The 21,085-nt window shown below is 40.5% G+C and overlaps 3 protein-coding genes across 5 annotated transcripts in view; all 3 read right to left on the bottom strand.

Annotated features, from left to right (window-relative positions):
* RLF (RLF zinc finger) overlaps positions 1-4,712 on the bottom strand; it is an 84,868-nt gene extending 80,156 nt beyond the window's left edge. For both annotated transcript variants that reach the window (XM_027968336.2, XM_060395706.1), the window contains exon 1: positions 4,463-4,712. In XM_027968336.2, coding sequence (XP_027824137.1) covers positions 4,463-4,699 — 237 coding nt within the window. In that variant the 5' untranslated portion in view covers positions 4,700-4,712. The remainder of the gene's footprint in view (positions 1-4,462) is intronic.
* A 9,787-nt stretch (positions 4,713-14,499) lies between these two features.
* On the bottom strand, positions 14,500-16,404 carry LOC105604595 (glutamate-rich protein 5-like). The gene has a single exon (XM_042235075.2). It carries the CDS (start codon positions 16,215-16,217, stop codon positions 15,279-15,281), a length of 939 nt encoding a protein of 312 aa, XP_042091009.1. The 5' UTR covers positions 16,218-16,404; the 3' UTR covers positions 14,500-15,278.
* A 2,661-nt stretch (positions 16,405-19,065) lies between these two features.
* LOC105603393 (chromobox protein homolog 3) lies at positions 19,066-20,833 on the bottom strand. 2 transcript variants are annotated; one of them, XM_060399665.1, is made up of 2 exons: positions 20,599-20,829; positions 20,386-20,525 (listed from the first exon to the last, which is right to left on the bottom strand). In XM_060399665.1, the coding sequence occupies exons 1-2, from the start codon at positions 20,762-20,764 to the stop codon at positions 20,386-20,388; spliced, it is 306 nt and encodes a 101-aa protein (XP_060255648.1). In that variant the 5' UTR covers positions 20,765-20,829. The 2 variants fall into 2 exon arrangements, with proteins under 2 accessions (XP_027824136.1, XP_060255648.1); XM_027968335.3 differs by having other exon boundaries at positions 19,066-20,833.
* Positions 20,834-21,085: the final 252 nt, after the last annotated feature.

Raw genomic sequence — 21,085 nt, 5'->3', positions numbered from 1 at the left:
GGAAGTACTGATGCTGAAGCTGCAGCTCCAATACTTTGGCCACCTGATACAAAAAGCCAACTCATTAGAAAAGACCTGGATGCTGGGAAAGATAGAAGGGAGGAGGAGAAGGGAACGACAGAGGACGAGATGGTTGGATGGCATCACTGACTTAATGGACCTGAGTTTGAGCAAACTCCAGGAGATGGTGAAGGACAGGGAAGCTTGGTGTGCTGCAGTCTGCGGGGTTGTAAAAAGTTGGACACAACTGAGCAACTGAACAACAGGTATATGCAAAGTGTCAAAAGAAAGCAAATAACTAAAAGGAAATCTATTAAAATCAAAGAAAGCGTCACAGATAAGGTGACACTTGCACAGGGCCCTAAAGAAGGAAAGTCAGCCATGCAGAAAATGTGAGAAAGGATGGAAAGGCATGATGAAGGGGCTTCCCTGATAGCTCAGTTGGTAAAGAACCGCCTGCAACGCAGGAGACACTGGTTTGATTCTCGGGAAGATCCAATGGGAAGGGATAGGCTACCCATTCTAATACTTTTAGGCTTCCCCTGTGATTTAGCTGGTAAAGGGAAAGGCTAACCACTCCAGTATTCTGGCCTGGAGAATTCCATGGACTGTATAGTCCATAGGGTCCCAAAGAGTTGGAAAGAACCAAGGGATTTTCACTTTTCACAGCACAATGAAAGGGAAAGACCTAAAAATGCTTGATGAACTGTGTTCTTGTTAAAGTAGTAATGCCATCCTTTGTAGATCAGTCACCTGGGAAATATTTACTGAAAGCCTAATATGTGTTTTGCATCTTGATGAATCCAATGACAATTAAGATCATCTTTCCAAAATAATGCACCTAAAAACTTGTAGGCACAATTTTAGCCACAGAGTAACTGAGATCCCATACTTGGTCCATGGTATCCAAGTACAGTAATTCTGAATAAGACTAGAACTGGGGTGGTGGGACTGGCTACTTAAGAGCTAAAAATTAAGCTGGGGGCAAGGCTGTTATGACTTTTCATCCCAAGAAATCAGGATAACTCAGTTTCAAAGCCACTGGCTTTTTACAGAGATTGTTTTATCTAGTCCACACAACAATGTATTTACATAGAGAACAATAAGTACTATTATCACATTTACAAATGAGAAACTTCGGTTTAAAGAAAATTAACATGACCCAAGGTCACACAGCTAGTTTAACTGGTAAAGATGGTATAGAATGACAATCTGACTTAGGCCTTTGGACCCAATCACTAATCTAGGGAAAACTGAAATATATTCAATACTCACCGAGTTAACATTTAAAAATCTACAAAGTCACTGTTAGTTCAAAACTGGAAGTGTCTCATAAACAAGGATTACTCATAAAGCTACTGTGCTGATACACTCAAAGTATAATCATTCACTCAATAATGTCAATTTTGTAGTGAAGTCTACTGTCAAGTCTTCAAAATCTGTGTTACAAATACATCAACCAGTTGGAAAACTTCAGGAGTCTGGGTTCCCAAAACATAGTAAGAACCTGAGAGGATATCATCAATTTTTCAGCAGAACAAAGAAAGACTGTTTTCTAGAGTTAATTTTATCCACAATGTCTGGCAGACAATGTTTTTAGAAAAGGAATGGAGGGAGAGGGGGAAAGAAAAATCCACATCCAATAGTCACTGAATACAAATTTTCACTGACTACGACTTCATCTAAAGATCATTTTCTTAGTAACTATTACTTATGAAGTTTCATTTTGATCATCTTTACAAACTTCTGAAAATTGAAACCATGCCCAGAATGAAACAAGCTTCTTTATCCTTTCATATGCTAGTTTATTTCTTGATTTGGTGCAATTCCAAAGACAGAGCCATTCTTTTAAGTGCTGCAAAAGCTAGAGGGAATATGGTCCCAGCCTATTAAACCCATGATAAAAATACCTTTTGTGGCAGTTAAGCATCCCCGAGAGCATAGATGAGGCCTTTATGATAATATAACATCACTACTTCTCTTTACACATTCCTTAGGTACTCCCTGCAGGACAGGTCCCTATTTCCTGCACTGAGTGCAATGTCAGGCACACACACAGTCAGTAGGTGAAAAAATCTGACTCTGCCTTTCCAATGTGAAACCAAACGCTATTCAACCAAATTTGGATGGTGAAATTATTCCTACTTCATCATAAAATTAAAAAAAAAAATCTGTATCTGATAAGAAAGGACACCCTAAGTTGACTGGGCTATGGGGAAAAATGTGCCAAAATAATGTGACAAATATTGTGAAGAGTTGAAGATAAACTTTCTGCTCTATTTGTATAAAGCATTACAAGCAGATAAAGGTCAGAAAACAGAACATAATCTCACAGTCACATTCTGCCCAAGGTTATTAGCTAGTAAGTGGTAGAGTCACAATTAAGACCCAAATAACTCCCAATCCAATGTGCTTTCTATTACTGCATATTGTCACTGATACTTTTATTAGTGTAAAAAACTGTTTTGGGAAAATTTCAGATTAAAAAAAGAATTCACTAAAAAAAAAATTACAAAAATATTTTCTCTTAAAAATTCTTCTGTGCCCTCACATCTAAGTGTTGCAAAGACAATACATTAAAAATCAGTCAAAATCGAAGCCGCCAGTACTAGGCTTAAAGCTCTGTATGTGTGTGTGTGTGTTTGTGTGTGTTATTCTCTGACAAGCTTCAATTTGATTGGTTATATCCATTCCTGCTAGCCTTCCAAGAAGACTACGAAAGCTTAGAAGGCTTATCCCAAACCAACAATTCTTCTGCTCTCCTCCTCACTAATCCTGGTCCAATTAGTTCCCTCTTCTCCCAAAGCACTGTTTTCCTTCTCATCTCCACCATTAACACTACAATGCCACCTCCTTTCCCAATACTTAACAAGACTCATTTTCAACCCTTCAGGCACAGGGCCTTCTCAGGCCACTCCATCTAAATTGGCCTCTCCCAGTTACTTCTAAGTATTGATATGCATTACAGTCTGCAGTTAACTTTCACATTTATTTTTACTAGTTGACTGTCTTCCCGTAAGATGTCCCATGAGCCCCGCCCCCCTTTGTACAAGGTATCCTCTTCCATCATCACCAAAACTGCATCGGCAATACTGTTATTTCTACTACCTCCTCCAAATGGTAAACTCATCAAGGGTAAATGCTGTCTGATTCATGTTTCCTCAGCACTTGGCAAAATGTCTGGCACCATCCTATGGAGTCAGTAAAAGTTTGTAAATTTGTATAGTAAGAATGTTCATTGAGAGTGAAAATGCAGAGGACGCCTTAGTACTTCACAGTTCAGGGTAAAGGCTGCAGGTTGTAGGCAAACTGGAGTGATACAATGTATGGAAAAGATTCATTAGCAAGGACAAAATCCATTCAAGAGGAAGTGGTTCGGGCTCAGCAGAGAGGAGGGAGAAAAGCAATCAATCAAGTCAATTTTTGATCCTCCTCCGGACCAACAGAGCAAATTGTCCCTCAAAATAATAACTCTGGAACACCGCAATTTATTCTGCACGCTCAACTACTCATTAAAAGCCCAAGTGCCAAAACACTACGACTATTTTGCATTCTTTAAGGTGCACCAGGTGAGAAGCAGAGGGGCGGTTCCAAAAGCTGATTAGAACAAGCAGACGAAGAAATAATCATGGTACATCTTCAAATTTACAAAGAAAAATCGCGACGTGATCATGGAAAGAAAACTCAGCATACCAAGAAATATATAATCATAGGTTAGGACCCACTATGGCACAGAAATGGTCATAGAACTGCCAAAACAGACCACACTCCACATCTTTCCCAATCCTCTTCTACTCAAAGACCCGAATAACCATTGCAAGAATTAAGAGCCTCATTTCTGGCAGCACAATTCTCCAAAGAACACAGAAAAAGAGAAAGAACCGCTTTAATACCCCCTCCCCCCCTCCCCAAAAGGCAGCCAAAACCAAACAACCAACCAGCTCCACCATCCCTAAACAGAAAGCCCTAGACGCCTTTCAAAGCCAACTGTCATACCTTTCAGGGGCCCAAAAGACGCTGACTCCAAAGATAAGTCTCTGGCCCCAACATATATCTCCGAATTATTTAGGAAAATCCAGGCATTCCAATTTGGAGATCTGCACTCAAAAAAGGATCTCCTGGCAGAAACGAGCAATCAATCTTTCAAGAGGCAATGGCGCTCCAACCACCCGGCTGGGGGACAGGCAACGACGACAGGGCACGGCCCTTCCAGGGAGCCGCCGGCGCCCTCCCAGCTCTCAGTCTGACCCAGCGCAACCCTCCCTGGCGGTGGCCAAAGTCGGGCACTTGGCGGAGGGGGGCCAGCGGTTGGGCTTTCGAACTGGGCCTTCCCGGCCCCGGGGGCGCGGCAAGACACGGAGGTGGCGCCTTTCAGTCCAGCCCCGGCAGCAGCAACAGATCCGGGGCCTCTTCCCCTGGCCTCCCCGCCCCGCCGCCCTCAGCCAGCCAGTCCGCCCCTCACCTGGCAGAAGCTCCGACAGTAGTTCAAAGATGAGACCTCCGACACCTCCTGCTCCCTCAGTTCTGTCTCCAGCTGCCACAGACAGGGTCGCAATCCGGAGGCTACCGGCGCCGGAGATGCGGGACTATGGCCCCGAGCCATGGACTCAGTCTCGGTTCCGTCTCCGGCTCCGGCTCCCACCGGAGCCTCAGCCCCAGCCCCGGCGGTGGCGGCGGCGTCTCCCTTTCCGTCCGCCATCTTCCCACGGCCCAGCAGCGCGTAGGCAACCAAGCCACGTGACTCAAACCTGGCCCCGCCCCCGGCCGACCGCGCGTGGTGACGCACTCCGGGGCGACTCGGGCGCCCGCTGGATTCCGTCATTGGAACTCTGGACGCTCCTCCCCTGCGCGGCCTCCTCAACAGCCGCCCTGGCAACAGCCTGGCAACAACTGACCAGAAGTTCCTGTCCACTGCCGTCCTTCCATTACTTTTGGAGTTACGGGGTCACTGAGATGGGACATACATGTAGACATAATCTAGATATGAAAGAATGACTTTGAGCTGCGATCTGAAGAACGAGACAGATGTAGCCAGGAGAAGAGCCTTTTTTAAAGGAAAGCATCCCCAGTAGAAAATAATAACAAGCAAGGTTGTGAAGGTTGTGAGGTTGAAATGAAGACTACCCCATGATAAAAGGTGGTGCATGATGACAACCCAAAACTAGACAATATTGATTACATATATAACCATCAAAGGATTAATCTCCCAAGAAGTCACCAAAATCAAAAGGAAAAAAGCAAACAATCTAATAGAAAAGTAGAGAAAAGATATTAAGAGGTAGGTCACCCCGCCCCAAAAAAAAGAACTGATGGCGATTAAACCCATGACAAGATACCTGACTTTACTGTAACTATCAAAGTACAAATTAAAACAGCAGTGAGATATAATTCCATACCCATCAGATTGGCAGAAGTTTTAAATTAGTACCATGTGTTAGGAATTAGGAAAATGTAACTTACATGCTGCTGATAGAAGTATAAATTGATACATCATTAGAAGAAGAATGTGTAATAATTAAAGATGCACATGTCCTGTAAGGCAGCAGATCCTAATAATAATAGTAATCATCATCATTGATATTCAGTGAGATTTGATATGTGCTAGGTAATTTTCTAAATTTAATATGTGCTAGGTAATTTTCTGTTCATTTCCAAGGCAAACTACTCAATATTATGGTAATCCAAGTCTATGCCCCAACGAGTAATTGTGAAGAAGCTGAAGTTGAATGCTTCTTTGAAGACTTACAAGACCTTCTTGAACTAACACTCAGAAAAGATGTCCTTTTCACTGGAATGCAAAAGTAAGAAGTTAAGAAACACCTGGAGTAACAGGCAAATTTGGTCTTGGAGTACAGAATGAAGAAGGACAAAGGCTAATAGAGTTTTGCCAAGAGAAAATACTGGTCATAGCAAACACCCTTTTCCAACAACACAAGAGAAGACTCTACACATGGACATCACCAAATGGTCAGCACCAAAATCAGATTGATTATATTCTTTGCAGCCAAAGATGGAGAAGCTCTATACAGTCAGCAAAAACAAGACCTGGAGCTGACTGTGGCTCAGATCATGAACTCGTTGTTACCAAATTCAGACTTAAATTGAAGAAAGTAGGGAAGACCACTAGACCATTCAGGTATAACCTAAATCTAATCCCTAGCAATTATACAGTAGAAGTGAGAAATAGATTTAAGGGACTAGATCTGATAGACAAGGTGCCTGATGAAAGCAAAATGTCTATCCAAGGAGGCCTTACAAATAGCTGTGAAAAGAGAAGCAAAAAGCAAAGGAGAAAAGGAAACTTATACCCATCTGAATGCAGAGTTGCAAAGTATAGCAAGGAGAGATAGGAAACCATTCCTCAGTGATCAGTGCAAAGAAATGGAGGAAAACAATAAAATGGGAAAGACTAGAGATCTCTTCAAGAAAATTAGGGATACCAAGGGAATATTTCATGCAAAGATGGGCTCAATAAAGGACAGAAATGGTATGGACCTAACAGAAGCAGAAGATATTAAGAAGAGGTGGCAAGAATGCACTAGAAGAACTGTACAAAAAAGATCTTCATGACCCAGATAATCATGATGGTGTGATGACTCACCTAGAGCCAGACATCCTGGAATGTGAAGTCAAGTGGGCCTCAGGAAGCATCACTATGAACAAAGCCAGTAGAGGTGATGAAATTCCCATTGAGCTATTTCAAATCCTAAAAGATGATGCTGTGAAAGTGCTACACTCAAGATGTCAGCAAATTTGGAAAACTCAGCAGCCGCCACAAGACTGGAAAAGGTCAGTTTTCATTCCAATCCCAAAGAAAGGCAATGCCAAAGAATGCTCAAACTACTGCACAATTGCACTCATCTCACACACTAGTAAAGTAGTGCTCAAAATTCTCCAAGCCAGGCTTCAGCAATACGTGAACCGTGAACTTCCAGATGTTCAAGCTGGTTTTAGAAAGGGCAGAGGAACCAGAGATCAAATTGCCAACATCTGTTGGGTCAACAAAAAAGCAAGAGAGTTCCAGAGAAACATCTATTTCTGCTTTATTGACTATGCCAAAGTGTTTGTGTGGATCACAACAATACCAGACCACCTGACCTGCCACCTGAGCTCTGTGTTTGGGTCAGGAAGCAACAGTTAGAACTGGACACGAAACAACAGACTGGTTCCAAATAGGAAAAGGAGTACATCAAGGCTGTATATTGTCACCCTGCTTATTTAACTTATATACAGAGCACATCATGAGAAACACTGAGATGGATGAATCACAAACTGGAATCAAGATTGCTGGGAGAAATATCAATAACCTCAGATATGCTGATGACATCACCCTTATGGCAGAAAGTGAAGAGGAACTAAAGAGCCTGTTGATGAAAGTGAATGAAGAGATTGGAAAAGCTGGCTTAAAACTCAACATTCGAAAAACTAAGATCATGGCATCTGGTCCCATCACTTCATGGCAAATAGATGGGGAAACAATGTAAACAGTGACAGACTTTATTTTCTTGGGCTCCAAAATCACTGCAGATGGTGACTGCAGCCATGAAATTAAAAGACACTCGCTCCTTGGAAGAAAAGCTATGACAAACCTAGACAGCATATTAAAAAGCAGAGACATTACTTTGCCAACAAAAGGCCATCTAATCAAAGCTATGATTTTTCCATTAGTCATGTATGGACCATAAAGAAGGCTGACTGTTGAAGAATTGATGTTTTTGAACTGTGGTGTTGGGGAAGACTCTTGAGAGTCCCTTGGACTGCAAGAAAATCAAACCAGTCAATTCTAAAGAAAATCAATCCTGAATATTCATTGTAAGGACTAATGCGGAAGCTGAAACTCTAATACTTTGGCCACCTGATGCAAAGACCCTGATGCTGGGAAAGACTGAAGGCAGGAGGAAAAGAGGACAATAGAGGATGAGATAGTTGGATGGCATCACCGGCTCAGTGGACATGAGTTTGAGCAAGCTCCGGGAGATGATGAAGGTCAGAGAAGGCTAGTGTGCTGCAGTCCATGGGGTCACAAAGAGTCAGACAGGATGGAGCGGCTGAACAACAACAGCAACAATTTATTTGCAACTTTTAAAATTTATATTCCAGTTTCATGGGTACTCGAAGTTCCCGTTGATTGAAGCTGGGTATTTTTCAATACACCATCAGCCACACATTTACAAGTGATGAAGTAGGGTTGTTTCTTTTTGCAGATTCATCTATTCCAATTCAAAAAGCATTGTGGATGCCTACTATCATAGTGATAATTTCATATAAATATATGTAAAAATGCAAATTGCTGGCTTTGAACCCCAGTTCCATTGCTTGTTAGTAGTGTACCTTTAGATCATTTAATTTCTTTGAACCTCAGGTTCTTAAGATGGGCATAACTGTAGCCTGTATTTCATAGGAATGCCATAAGATCTAATAAAATGTAGCCAGAGTTTATCTTTAGGACAGACACAGAGAAATCTCTAAGTAAATATTACCATTACTTCTATGAGGTTCAGTCTCAGAGAATAGCTTTAGCTTCTCTTATTGTAGACCTTCCAGACCCACACACATATACTGACTGTAGAAAAGGTTTATTTTCATGATTACCCTGTGGGTAATAAAATGATCAGAGAACAGACCTATACTGTGGATTATTAAAGGAATTGATCAGGTTAGAATTTCTGACTTGCAAATTCAAAAACTTGTTTCTATGATATCACTCAGGTGGTAATTAAATCACAAGAGCCCAATTTACTAATTTTTTGTAAGAAATATAATGGAATCCCTATAGAAAAGATGGCTTGGGAAACAAACAAAATTAGCACCAGAAGTTTGCTTAGGAAGGGTAAGAATCAGTGGAAAGGCAGCTAGAAGGTCTTAAGTCACCCTGGTGCCAACACCCAGGCTTCTGAGAATTATTTTCCATTCTCTCTCTTTCCTTTCCTCAAAATCTAATCAGGTGAGAAGCCAAATCCTATCAATTTGTCCTTAGGAAATTTTCTTCCACACACCTCTTCTCTAATCTAGTTCCACTTAGCCTTGCCCAGGGGCATGACAACATCTCCTCTAAACATCCAAGAAGAGCTTGGTGGGTGGGAGCAGTGTTGTTTTGTTTTTTTTTTTTCAAGATTTTTCAGTTTTAATATGTGATTTGCATTGGACTTACAAAAGTGGGAACGTAGTTTTCTTTAAACAGTAATTTTCCCCTTCATACTTATAGTGATTAAGTTATAAAGAGTGAGTGAAGTTGCTCAGTCGTGTCCAACTGTTTGCAATCCCATGGGCTGTAGCCTACCATGCTCCTCCATCCATGGGATTTTCCAGGCAGGAGTACTGGAGTGGGTTGCCATTTCCTTCTCCAGGGAGCAGTGTTTATACCCTAGAATCTCCTTTTGAGTGATTATCCACCATGACTGTCACCACTCCCTCCTAAACCCTCACCTTTGGACTTGGGATGGTCAGCTCTCTGAAACCCTGGGAACTCAGGTGTTCCTTGCTAGGAGGCTTTTTTGTTGTGTCTTGTTGAAGAGTCAGGGGCCTCACAGGTAGAGAACCCCCAAAGGAGGCGGAAACTCTGAAAACCTCACAGACTGCTTCAGCCTTTTCCCTTTTGCAGGAGATTCCCCCCAGACAACTCTTCTTTGCTCTTCCTTTTGGGGAATTTTATCTGTTGGGGTTAAGGAAGGATCAGTTCCTTCATTGCACAACCACTCATAGACAAGTCTTACTTTTCTTTTGCTTAGGCTATTGCAGGACCCCTTCAAGGGATATTGCTATTTTGAGATCCTACCACTTACTCCCTGATTCATCTTCTAAATCTACCTCCATTGCTTAAACATGATAGCCCTTTCTTGCTTCAAATAGAATAAAAATACTCAACCTGCCTTTTAAGGTCAACTGCTTGCTACTTCTAAAAGCACAGAGTTGTTTGGTAGTTCCCCAATCATGTCCCCACTCCATCACACATTAGTTTTCCTGCCTATGCCTTTGCTCAATCTGTCACCTCTTCCTGAAACTCCATCCCACTTTGACTAAATAGAATTGAGATATCGTATCATCTAGATTTTACTTCCTTGGGTTCCCAAATCACTGCAGACAGTGACTGCAGCCATGAAATTAAAAGATGCTTGGTCCTTGGAAGGAAAGCTATGACAGACCTAGACAGTGTATTAAAAAGCAGAGACATTACTTTGCCAACAAAGGTTCATATAGTCAAAGCTATGGTTTTTCCAGTAGTCACATATGAATGTGAGAATTGGACTATAAAGAAGGCTGAGCGCCAAATAATTGACACTTTTGATTTGTGGTGCTAGAAAAGACTCTTGAGAGTCCCTTGGACTGCAAGGAGATCAAACCAGTCAATCATAAAGGAAGGGCTGAATATTCATTAGAAGGACTGATGCTGAAGCCGCAGCTCCAATAATTTGGCCACCTGATGCAAAGAGCCACACCACTCATTGGAAAAGACCTGGATGCTGGGGAAAGATTGAAAGCAAAAGGAGTAGGAGGCAGCAGGGATGAAATGGTTAGATAGCATCACCGACTCAATGGACATGAATTTGAGCAAACTCCGGGAGCTAGTAAAGGACAGGGAAGCCTGGAGTGCTTTGACTACACAGACCTTTCTCAGCAAAGTGATACCCCTCTTTTTAATGTTTAGGTTTGTCATAGCTTTCCTTCCAATGAGCAAGCATCCTTCAATTTCATGGCTGCAGTCACTGTCTGCAGTGATTTTGGAGTCCAAGAAAAGAAAATCTGTCACTGCTTCCACATTTTCCCCTTCTCTTTGCCATGAAGTGATGGGACCAGATGCCATGATCTTAGTTTTTTTAATGTTGCATTTCAAGTTAGCTTTTCCACGCTCCTCTTTCACTCCCATCAAGAGGCTCTTTAGTTCTTCACATTTTGCCATTGGCGTAGTATCATCTGCATATCTGATCTTGATTCCAGTTTGTCATTCATCAGACCTGGTGTTTTGCATGGTGTACTCTGCATAGCAGTTAAGCAGGGTGACAATATACTGCCTTGTATATTTGGCACTCCTTTCCCAATTTGGAACAAGTCAGATTTTTCATGTCAGATTCTAGCTGTTGCTTCGTGACCTGCATACAGGTTTCTCAGGAGACGGGTAAGGTGGTCTAGTGTGTGTGTGCTAAGTTGCTTCAGTCATGTCTGGCTCTTTGTGACCCAATGGACTGTAGCCTGCAGGCTTCTCTGTCCATGGAACTCTCCAGGCAAGAATACTGGAGTGGATAGCCATGTCCTCCTCTAAGGATTTTCCTGACTCACGGATCAAACCCTGGTCTCCTACATCTCCTGCATCGTCAGGCAGTTCTCTACCACTAGCACCAATTGGGAAGTCCCAGGTGGTCTGCCACTCCCGTCTCTAAGAATTCTCCATAGCTTGTGATCCACACAAAGGTTTTCGAATAGTCAATGAAGCAGAAGTAACTGTTTTCCTGAAATTTCCTTGCTTTCTCCATGATCCAACGAATGTTGGCAATTCGATCTCTGGTTTCTCTGCCTTTTCTAAAACCAGCTTGAACATCTGGAAGTTCACAGTTCACATATTGCTGAAGCCTGGCTTGGAGAATTTTGAGCATTACTTTGCTAGCGTGTGAGATGAGTACAGCTGTAGTTTGAGCATTCTTTGGCATTGCCTTTCTTTGGGATTGGAATGAAAACTGACCTTTTCCAGTCTTGTGGTGGCTGCTGAGTTTTCCAAATTTGCTGGCATATTGAGTGCAGCACTTTCACAGCATCCTCTTTTAGGATTTGAAAGAACTCAACTGGAACTCCATCACCTCCACTAGCTTTGTTCATAGTGATGCTTCCTGAGGCTCACTTGACTTCACATTCTAAGATGTCTGGCTCTAGATTAGTGATCACACCATCATGATTATCTGGGTCATGAAGATCTTTTTTATATAGTTCTTCTGTGTATTCTTGCCACCTCTTCTTAATATCTTCTGCTTCTGTTAGGTCCATACCATTTCTGTCCTTTATTGAGCCCATCTTTGCATGAAATATTCCCTTGGTATCTCTAATTTTCTTGAAGAGATCACTAGTCTTTCCCATTCTATTGTTTTCCTGGATTTCTTTGCATTGATCAGTGAGGAGCTTTCTTATCTCTCCTTGCTATTCTTTTGGAACTCTGCATTCAAATGGATATATCTTTCCTTTTCTCCTTTGCCTTTTGCTTCTATCCAAGCACAGACTTGGATAAGATCAGCAATCCTGAACCACAGAGTTTTTGAGAACTACAGAGGGGACCTGGTTGAATGACTGGATTTACTATCCAACCAGTCCATCCTATAGGAAATCAGTCCTGAATATTCATTGGAAGGACTGATGCTGAAGCTGAAACTCCAGTACTTTGGCCACCTGATGCAAAGAACTGACTCACTAGAAAAGACCCTGACGATGGGAAAGATTGAAGACAGGAGGAAAAGGGGATGACAGAGGATGAGATGGCTGGATGGCATCACCGACTCAATAGAAGGGGCTTCACTGGTGGCTCAGAGGTTAAAGCGTCTGCCTACGATTCGGGAGACCTGGGTTCGATCCCTGGGTCGGGAAGATCCCCTGGAGAAGGAAATGGCAACCCACTCCAGTACTCTTGCCTGGAGAATCTCAGGGATGGAGGAGCCTGGTAGGCTACAGTCCACGGGGTCACAAAGAGTCGGACACAACTAAGAGACTTCACTTCACTTCATTTGAGTAAACTCCAGGAGTTGGTGATGGACAGGGAGGCCTGGCGTGCTGCAGTCCATGGGGTTGCAAAGAGTCAGACATGACTGAACAACTGAACTGAAACTGAAGGTAGCCATGGGTTGTTTAGAGCTTGGAATTTGGGGTATTTTAAAATGTGTGATCCATTTGTGTTAACCATAGTTGAGGTCAGGGATACTTCAAAGCCATATGCAAAAGGAAGATAATAATGAATATTTCAGCTGTCAGGGTAGATGTGAGAATCTAATGAGAAAAGAGATTCATGTAAAGTGCAAATATGGTGCCGGATAGATATTAGATGTTCAATAAATGGCAACTGCTATTACTGCTCTTGAAAAGAAGGCAGGCTTTCTACTTTTCCTTCTTATGCTACTTGGCAAATTTACTCTAATAAAGAATTTTTTTAATGACTTGAAATAAGAACATGATAAAACTATGCATTTTGGGGTGTGGGGGCAGTCTTTGCATGAAATGTTCCCTTGGTATCTTTAATTTTCTTGAAGAGATCTCTAGTCTTTCCCATTCTGTTCTTTTCTTCTATTTCTTTGCATTGATCACTGAAGAAGGCTTTCTTATCTCTTCTTGCTTTTCTTTGGAACTCTGCATTCAGATGTTTATATCTTTCCTTTTCTCCTTTGCTTTTCACCTCTCTTCTTTTCACAGCTATTTGTAAGGCCTCCCCAGACAGTGATTTTGCTTTTTGCATTTCTTTTTCTTGGGGATGGTCTTGATCCCTGTCTCCTGTACAATGTCACGAACCTCATTCCATAGTTCATCAGGCACTCTATCTATCAGATCTAGGCCCTTAAATCTATTTCTCACTTCCACTGTATAATCATAAGGTCTTTGATTTAGGTCATACCTGAATGGTCTAGTGGTTTTCCCTACTTTCTTCAATTTGAGTCTGAATTTGGTAATAAGGAGTTCATGATCTGAGCCACAGTCAGCTCCTGGTCTTGTTTTTGCTGACTGTATAGAGCTTCTCCATGTTTGGCTGCAAAGAATATAATCAATCTGATTTCGGTGTTGCCCATCTGGTGATGTCCATGTGTAGAGTCTTCTCTTGTGTTGTTGGAAGAGGGTGTTTGCTATGACCAGTGCATTTTCTTTTTTTTTTTTTCATATTTTAAATATTTTTTTAATGTTAAGTATAAATGGGAACCCTTGGTACTTGTTATTCACTTATTGATTTAACATATTTATCGAGCACCTATCATTTTCATGAAAGCACCCATCTTTTCCATTAAAAGAGTAAAATGCATGAATTCAAAGACATAAAATAGTCCTTCTCAATAAAATCACAATCCAGTTTCTTTGTCAGGAACATAAAAACATTAAAATCAGAGTAAAGATAATTCTCCCCTCTATTCTATGTTCTTAAAATTAATTATATCATCTTCATAGTTTGATACAGAAGATAAAGTAAAAGAGTCTAGTTAATTCATCTAAGAAGTTATTTTTAAACTATATATTTACAAATAAGATAAAGATACTAAATGTGTCCAGAATATAATTCTATCCTGATATTCATAAGCACAAGGCACTCACTGGTGAAAAAGACTGCTATCATTATTCTTATTCACATATAATCACAGATAATAATTTACCAAAATCCCTTGGCAACTTTGGAGGAATTCTTGAAAGGTGACTTTCTATATCATTTTAACATTAATGAAATATTGTAAATGGTTTTTAAATCTTGATTTCTTAGCTCTTTCCCACCTCTAAAGTCTAATATTAAAGTAATCTTTAAAAAAAATAGAGCCCAAGGAATAGACTCCACATAGTCAGCAAATCTAGTTTTTAATTCTTGCTGTTTGTTGCCTCTGAAATATATTTAAACGTCAATTTAAAATACCTTTAATGTTAGTTAAAGGAATAACACCAATTGAAACACCTCATATACATATAAAATTACTAAATGATTCAAAATGGCACATTAAAAATGTGTAGCCTTTCATTGTGAAAAATGCCTAATTTTATAACAGCACCAGAGTCTGTATTCCTTTTATGAGAATTTTGTTACCATTTTTCATACACCATGATCATTAAGGATCCTTGGTAGTAGACAGACTTAAGGTAAGAAGATAATTAAATGACACACTTTCCCAGGTTCCTACTAGCTTTAAATTCTGTGATAGGAAAGAAATACTAGATATAAGTTGCCCCATTGTTGTTGATTATTCTTATTCCATCCTAATTCTGTATGATTTCATTATCATGAGCTGCCTAAAATTTTTTACTTAACTCCTTTCTCCAGTCACCTATACTTAGAGGTGTATGCTTTCTTTTAGGGTCTCACTCTTCTACACTGAATGGACCCATTGCCACAATGAAGAAAATGCCCTCACACTCTTAAATGAACATATACTCTAGTCAGTACCGGCTCTGGCTACTGTAGTTCTGAATTCTAAGTAGCTAAGAAAACCATTTATAGCTTAGCAGTTCTATGGAACAATGTAATGAAGAACATGATAACCACATTTTCCTGGTATAAAACATGTCGATGTTGAAAGATAGCATCTGTAACCAAACTTCACTGCAGTTTTCTATCTTCTCTGTTATAACATGCTGTGTCCCTTGACCCTTCCATCCAGACCTATCTGTGTGGCTGCTGAAAGATCCATGGCTTCTCCTGTTTCTTCTTCTTTTGTTTCAGCTGCTTCACCGACTTTCTCACTCTCCATCTCTGTTTCAACCGTTTCTCCTGTCTCACCTTCAATGTGTTGGTCCTCTTCGTTAGTGTGAATTTTCCTGGCCATTTCCACCAGATTTTCCATGCTTTCAACTGTTCTTTCAGGTTGGAGCTTCTGCATGTTCCCAGGACCTTCCGCAGTTTTATGGAGTGAATCGGCCTTTACAGCTGTCTCCACACACCGACTTGAGTCCAACACTTCCGGTCCGCCATGCTCTCTGGGAATCGTCTCTCGAAGCTGGGGCTGCTCATCTTTCCCCAGCGTTTCCTGAGGTTGCTTCTCTTCCTCGGCTCCCTCAGACTGACTTCCGTCTGACACTTCTGGTCCGCCATGCTCTCTGGGAATCGTCTCTCGAAGCTCGGGCTGCTCATCTTTCCCCAGCGTCTCCTGAAGTTGCTTTTTTCTCTCGGGTCCCACAGACTGACTTCCATCCGACACTTCCAGAGATGCATTCTCTTTGGGAACTGTTTCTACAAGTTGGGACTGCTCATCTTCTCCAACTGTTTCTTGAAGGTGCTGCGTCTCAGCTGTTTCCATAGGCTGACTGCCTTCCAACATCTCCGGAGATTCTGTCTCCTTGGGAACTGTCTCTGGGAGTTGGGACCGTTCACCCTTTCCTCCAGCTTCTTGAGATCCTGGCTCTCTGGCTGTTTCCAGAGGAACTCTCTCAGCTGTTCCTAGAGGCGTCATCTCTCCGGCAGCTTGTGGATCCTCAGTACCTTCCACTGCTCCAGGAGAGTCCCTCTCTCCCGCTGTTATCAAAGGCTGATTCTCGGCTTCCGCTCCTAAAGCTGACCAGTGCATTTTCTTGGCAAAACTCTATTAGTCTTTGCCCTGCTTCATTCCGCATTCTAGGGCCAAATTTGCCTGTTACTCCAGGTGTTTCTTGACTTCCTACTTTTGCATTCCAGTCCCCTATAATGAAAAGGACATCTTTTTGGGTGTTAGTTCTAAAAGGTCTTGTAGGTCTTCATAGAACTGTTCAACTTCAGTTTCTTCAGCATTACTGGTTGGGGCATACTCTTGGATAACTGTGACACTGAATGGTTTGCCTTGGAGACGAACAGAGATCATTCTGTCGTTTTTGAGATTGCATCCAAGTACTGCATTTCGGACTCTTTTTCTGCTTTATTGACTATGCCAAAGCCTTTGACTGTGTGGATCACAATCAACTGTGGAAAATTCTGAAAGAGATGAGAATACCAGACCGCCTAACCTGCCTCTTGAGAAATCTGTATGCAGGTCAGGAAGCAACAGTTAGAACTGGACATGGAACAACAGACTGGTTCCAAATAGGAAAAGGAGTACGTCAAGGCTGTATATTGTCACCCTGCTTATTTAACTTATATGCAGAGTACATCATGAGAAACGCTGGACTGGAAGAAACACAAGCTGGAATCAAGAGTGCCGGGAGAAATATCGATCACCTCAGATATGCAGATGACACCACCCTTATGGCAGAAAGTGAAGAGAAGCTAAAAGCCTCTTGATGAAAGTGAAAGAGGAGAGTGAAAAAGTTGGCTTAAAGGTCAACTTTCAGAAAACGAAGATCATGGCATCCGGTCCCATCACTTCATGGCAAATAGATGGGGAAACAGTGGAAACAGTGTCAAACTTTGCTTTTTGGGGCTCCAAAATCACTGCAGATGGTGATTGCAGCCATGAAATTAAAAGACACTTACTCCTTGGAAGAAAAGTTATGACCAACCTAGATAGCATATTCAAAAGCAGAGACATTACTTTGCCAACTAAGGTCCGTCTAGTCAAGGCTATGGTTTTTCCAGTAGTCATGTATGGATGTGAGAGTTGGACTGTGAAGAAGGCTGAATGCCGAAGAATTGATGCTTTTGAACTGTGGTGTTGGAGAAGACTCTTGAGAGTCCCTTGGACTGCAAGGAGACCCAACCAGTCCATTCTGAAAGAGATCAACCCTGGGATTTCTTTGGAAGGAATGATGCTAAAGCCAAAGCTCCAGTACTTTGACCACCTCATGTGAAGAGTTGACTCATCGGAAAAGGCTCTGATGCTGGGAGGGATTGGGGGCAGGAGGCGATGGGGACGACCGAGGATGAGATGGCTGGATGGCATCACGGACTCAATGGACATGAGTCTGAGTGAACTCCAGGAGATGGTGATGGACAGGGAGGCCTGGCATGCTGCGATTCATGGGGTCGCAAAGAGTCGGACAAGACTGAGCGACCGAACTGAACTGAACTGGGCAGTCTTTGCTCTTTGATTTTATAGCAAAATATAAACTTTCTGTTAATAAACGTGTGTAGTTAAATTTATTTAAATTCATTAATAGGTGGCAATGTGATTATTCTGTGGTTGCCAGTGGCCAGGGGTGAGAGGTAGAGGTAGAAATTGATTGAGAAGGGACATCCAGAACTTTTTAGGGTAACAGAAATTGATTGTCTTTTGATTGCGGTCATTGCATGTGTATATACATGTGTCAAAATTCATCAAACCAATCTAAATGGGTGTTTTATTGTTTGTATACTGTACCTCAGTAGAGCTATGTTTTTTAATTTCAGTGTTTTTATAGGCCTTATTATTTTAATAGTTATCCCCTTTAAATTAATTTAATAACTGAATTTGGCATTTATTATTTTTATTATTTGTTAATTTTTAAATTTGATATTAAATAATTTAATACAGTTTAGTTTAACTTAGACAATATCAGTAATAGCAATGGAAATGAAATGGTAGGGGACATGCTATTTTTATACACATATAAAGAACCAAAATTATGACTCTGACTTAGACACAGTGCTGGGCTCTTGGGGTATAAATCGAGATAGACATGGTCCCTGATCTCAAGCAGTAGCTTACTGTCTAAGGAGGGGCACATCCATAGAGAAAGATAATTTCGCCTTTAAAAAATTAAATATTTTTGAATAATTAAAATATGCATTTAGTTTTTAAACATTTGTACTGAATGTTTGTACTAAACATTTGTACTATCTATCAAATATCTATTGATAGATATTAAAAGTGTCCCTCCCTTCCCTGTCTCTCAGTCTCATAATTCTCCTCCTTGAAAGCAACTATCACGAAACAGAGATTACTTTATTCATATACACACATGTTTGTATATAGTATAGATATGATAGCTTTATATATATTAGCTTTACTTTCTCTTTTTTCTAGTTCTTCTCCTTGTTGTTTGTCTTTTAACTGAACAGTCTACTCTGGAGATAATTCCACAACAAACAAATCAAATAGGTAGTTTTCAATACAAGAAGTGATGACAAATTGAAATTATAATGGGGGTAATCACAGTTCAGGCATACCAAAATAGAGTGAGATGGCCATGGAGGATCTGGTCTCAGACACCTCTTTGTACCACTGAGAACTGGAACTTTCTTTGAACTGTAGCAGGCCCAAGGACACCACCAGCTGTATTCAGAACACCTGCCACCTGCCACCTTATGATCTCAAGTTCTGTCCTTGTAACTGTACAACCATTTCAACCCCAAGAAATCCTTACTTAGCATGCACCCTTACTTTTTGCCAGCTCCAATTACAACTCTTGATAAACAATTCATGTAACTAACTGTAACCTTGCAGCTTTTGCCTTTATAAGCCCCCCTCATTTTTCAGTCCGTTGGAACACACTTCAAGTGCTTCTTTTTTTTTTTTTTTTTTAAAGGAATATAAAACTATTTATTGACCACTGTTCACCAGTATTTACAATAAAGTAAACAATATACAGTTGAATAACATTCTGATTACTACAAAGTTATTGTTTTTCTTGGCTTCTGCTGAACTAGTAACCCAATATACTGAGAAAATTGAGCCTTCGTGTAAGGAATGGATCGGAGTCAAGTCTGAAAAAACATGTAGGTCAAGCATAGATTAGAAAAGTTTGTTCACTCATTTATTCCTGTAGATCATAAACTGCCAATATTTTAAAACTATCTGATTAGGTTTCAATGAACAAATCTGAGACATCCCATGTATCACAACATTTCCTAAATATAGCACAGAGACTTCAATTTCTTGTAAAACAATGGTTCACCAAAAGGAACCATCAAGTGTCCATTTAACTAAGTTTTGCTTTGCTATATTAAAACATACTAGAATTTTTCTACTTTTTCATTTGGTTGGGAAGGTTGTTGACAGTGATAAAATTCTCTTCCAGGGTTTCTGCATATAAAACTGCACTTATATGCAGATTCTGATAGGGATGCTTTAAAAAATTACCCAATTTAAACTCCTTAATTTATCTAATTAATTGCAAAATTATTTAATTTGAAAGGTTAAGACTTAAATTTTTAATCTAAGTTGAAGTTCTTATATTGCTCAAAATGATGTAATTCCAGAACATGGGCTTATCCATGGTTATGAAAGGCTGTTGTTTAAATATATTTACCAAAACAAAAACCACAACAAAAATTAACTCCCAAACAATTTACATGTCTTAAAAAACTCAGAATGGTCCTCAGGCATATATGAGTTAAATGCAAATTCTAAATTCTGATTGAGTAATGACTATGGAGATTTCCTCCAACATTTAGAAAAACTGTTCTCTAATGCTGAGGAAATAATATATCATGGTATCAAATTCTTTCCTACTGAAGGAGGCAACTACAGAAAGCTTTTATTTGTTCAAAGTAACCAGTGCTACAGATGGAAAAACAAAAACCCAATATAACTTCCCCAATATTACTTCAAAACAAACGTATCAAACCTGATTTTCATTAGAATGTAGTTATTTCTTCACACTAATAAATCAAAAAACCAAGACCCACATTTTATATATATATATAAATATATATAAAAGGCAATGCAAACAATTATTGAGCCTCATCTTCCGGACAAGAATGCCAAGTTAGTCTCTCTTCATAAAAAGCAATTACAATTTGAGGACACTTCATATTTGCCTCTTTTGCCAGTACCAAGTCTGCCTCATCAGAATCTTTCCATTTCATGAGGAACATTAATTCTCCACTGCTGTCTGTGGCACCAATTATTCGTTCTGGATCAAGACCTCTGGCAAAACCTCTTGGTTTATCAGCAGCATCTCTTTTCTTCTTTGATTTGCTATCATCAGATTCACTGTCAGACAAAGATTTTCTTTTTGTTCCATCTTTTTCTTTACCAGCTTTTTGAGAATTAAGAAATGCTTCAATTAACTCTGGACAATCTAAATTTTCTTCAGGTTCCCAAGTATTGTCTGCATCTGTAAATCCTTTCCACTTCAGGAAATACTCCACCTTCCCATTCACTACACGGCGGTCCAGCACTTTTTCTACTACAAATTCTTCAGGTTCTGCCTCTTCAACTTTTTTACTCTTTCCGTTTTGCTTCTTTCCCATTTTTTGCAATGTAGTTTTATTGGAGGCCATTTTTTATTGCAGACTTGAAGAGCTATTATTCACCGCCTCTGAGCTGCTCCGGGTCCCGGGTCTGCGACCTCAAGTGCTTCTTGAATTTGTGTTTCCTGGGCTGCAATCCTAACAAACCACAAATAAACACCCTTTCATTTCAATCAGTTCTCTGTTTCTCAAATTATGGTTAACAGAAGATGAAAATAATGGTAGAGGAATGAGAAGAATTCCATGGGTGTACAAATTACTGGCTAACTAGGTAAAGGTTTCTGGAGGATTGATGAGGCTGCTTCATCTTCTTTATGCGTATTCCAAGATAAAAACACTTGAACTAATTAG

This window comes from Ovis aries, chromosome 1, assembly GCF_016772045.2.
Source record: "Ovis aries strain OAR_USU_Benz2616 breed Rambouillet chromosome 1, ARS-UI_Ramb_v3.0, whole genome shotgun sequence".
In the NCBI taxonomy this organism is placed as follows: Eukaryota; Metazoa; Chordata; class Mammalia; order Artiodactyla; family Bovidae; genus Ovis; species Ovis aries.
The sequence above is the reverse complement of the archived record's forward strand: the minus strand, read 5'-3'. Positions and strand labels throughout refer to the sequence as shown.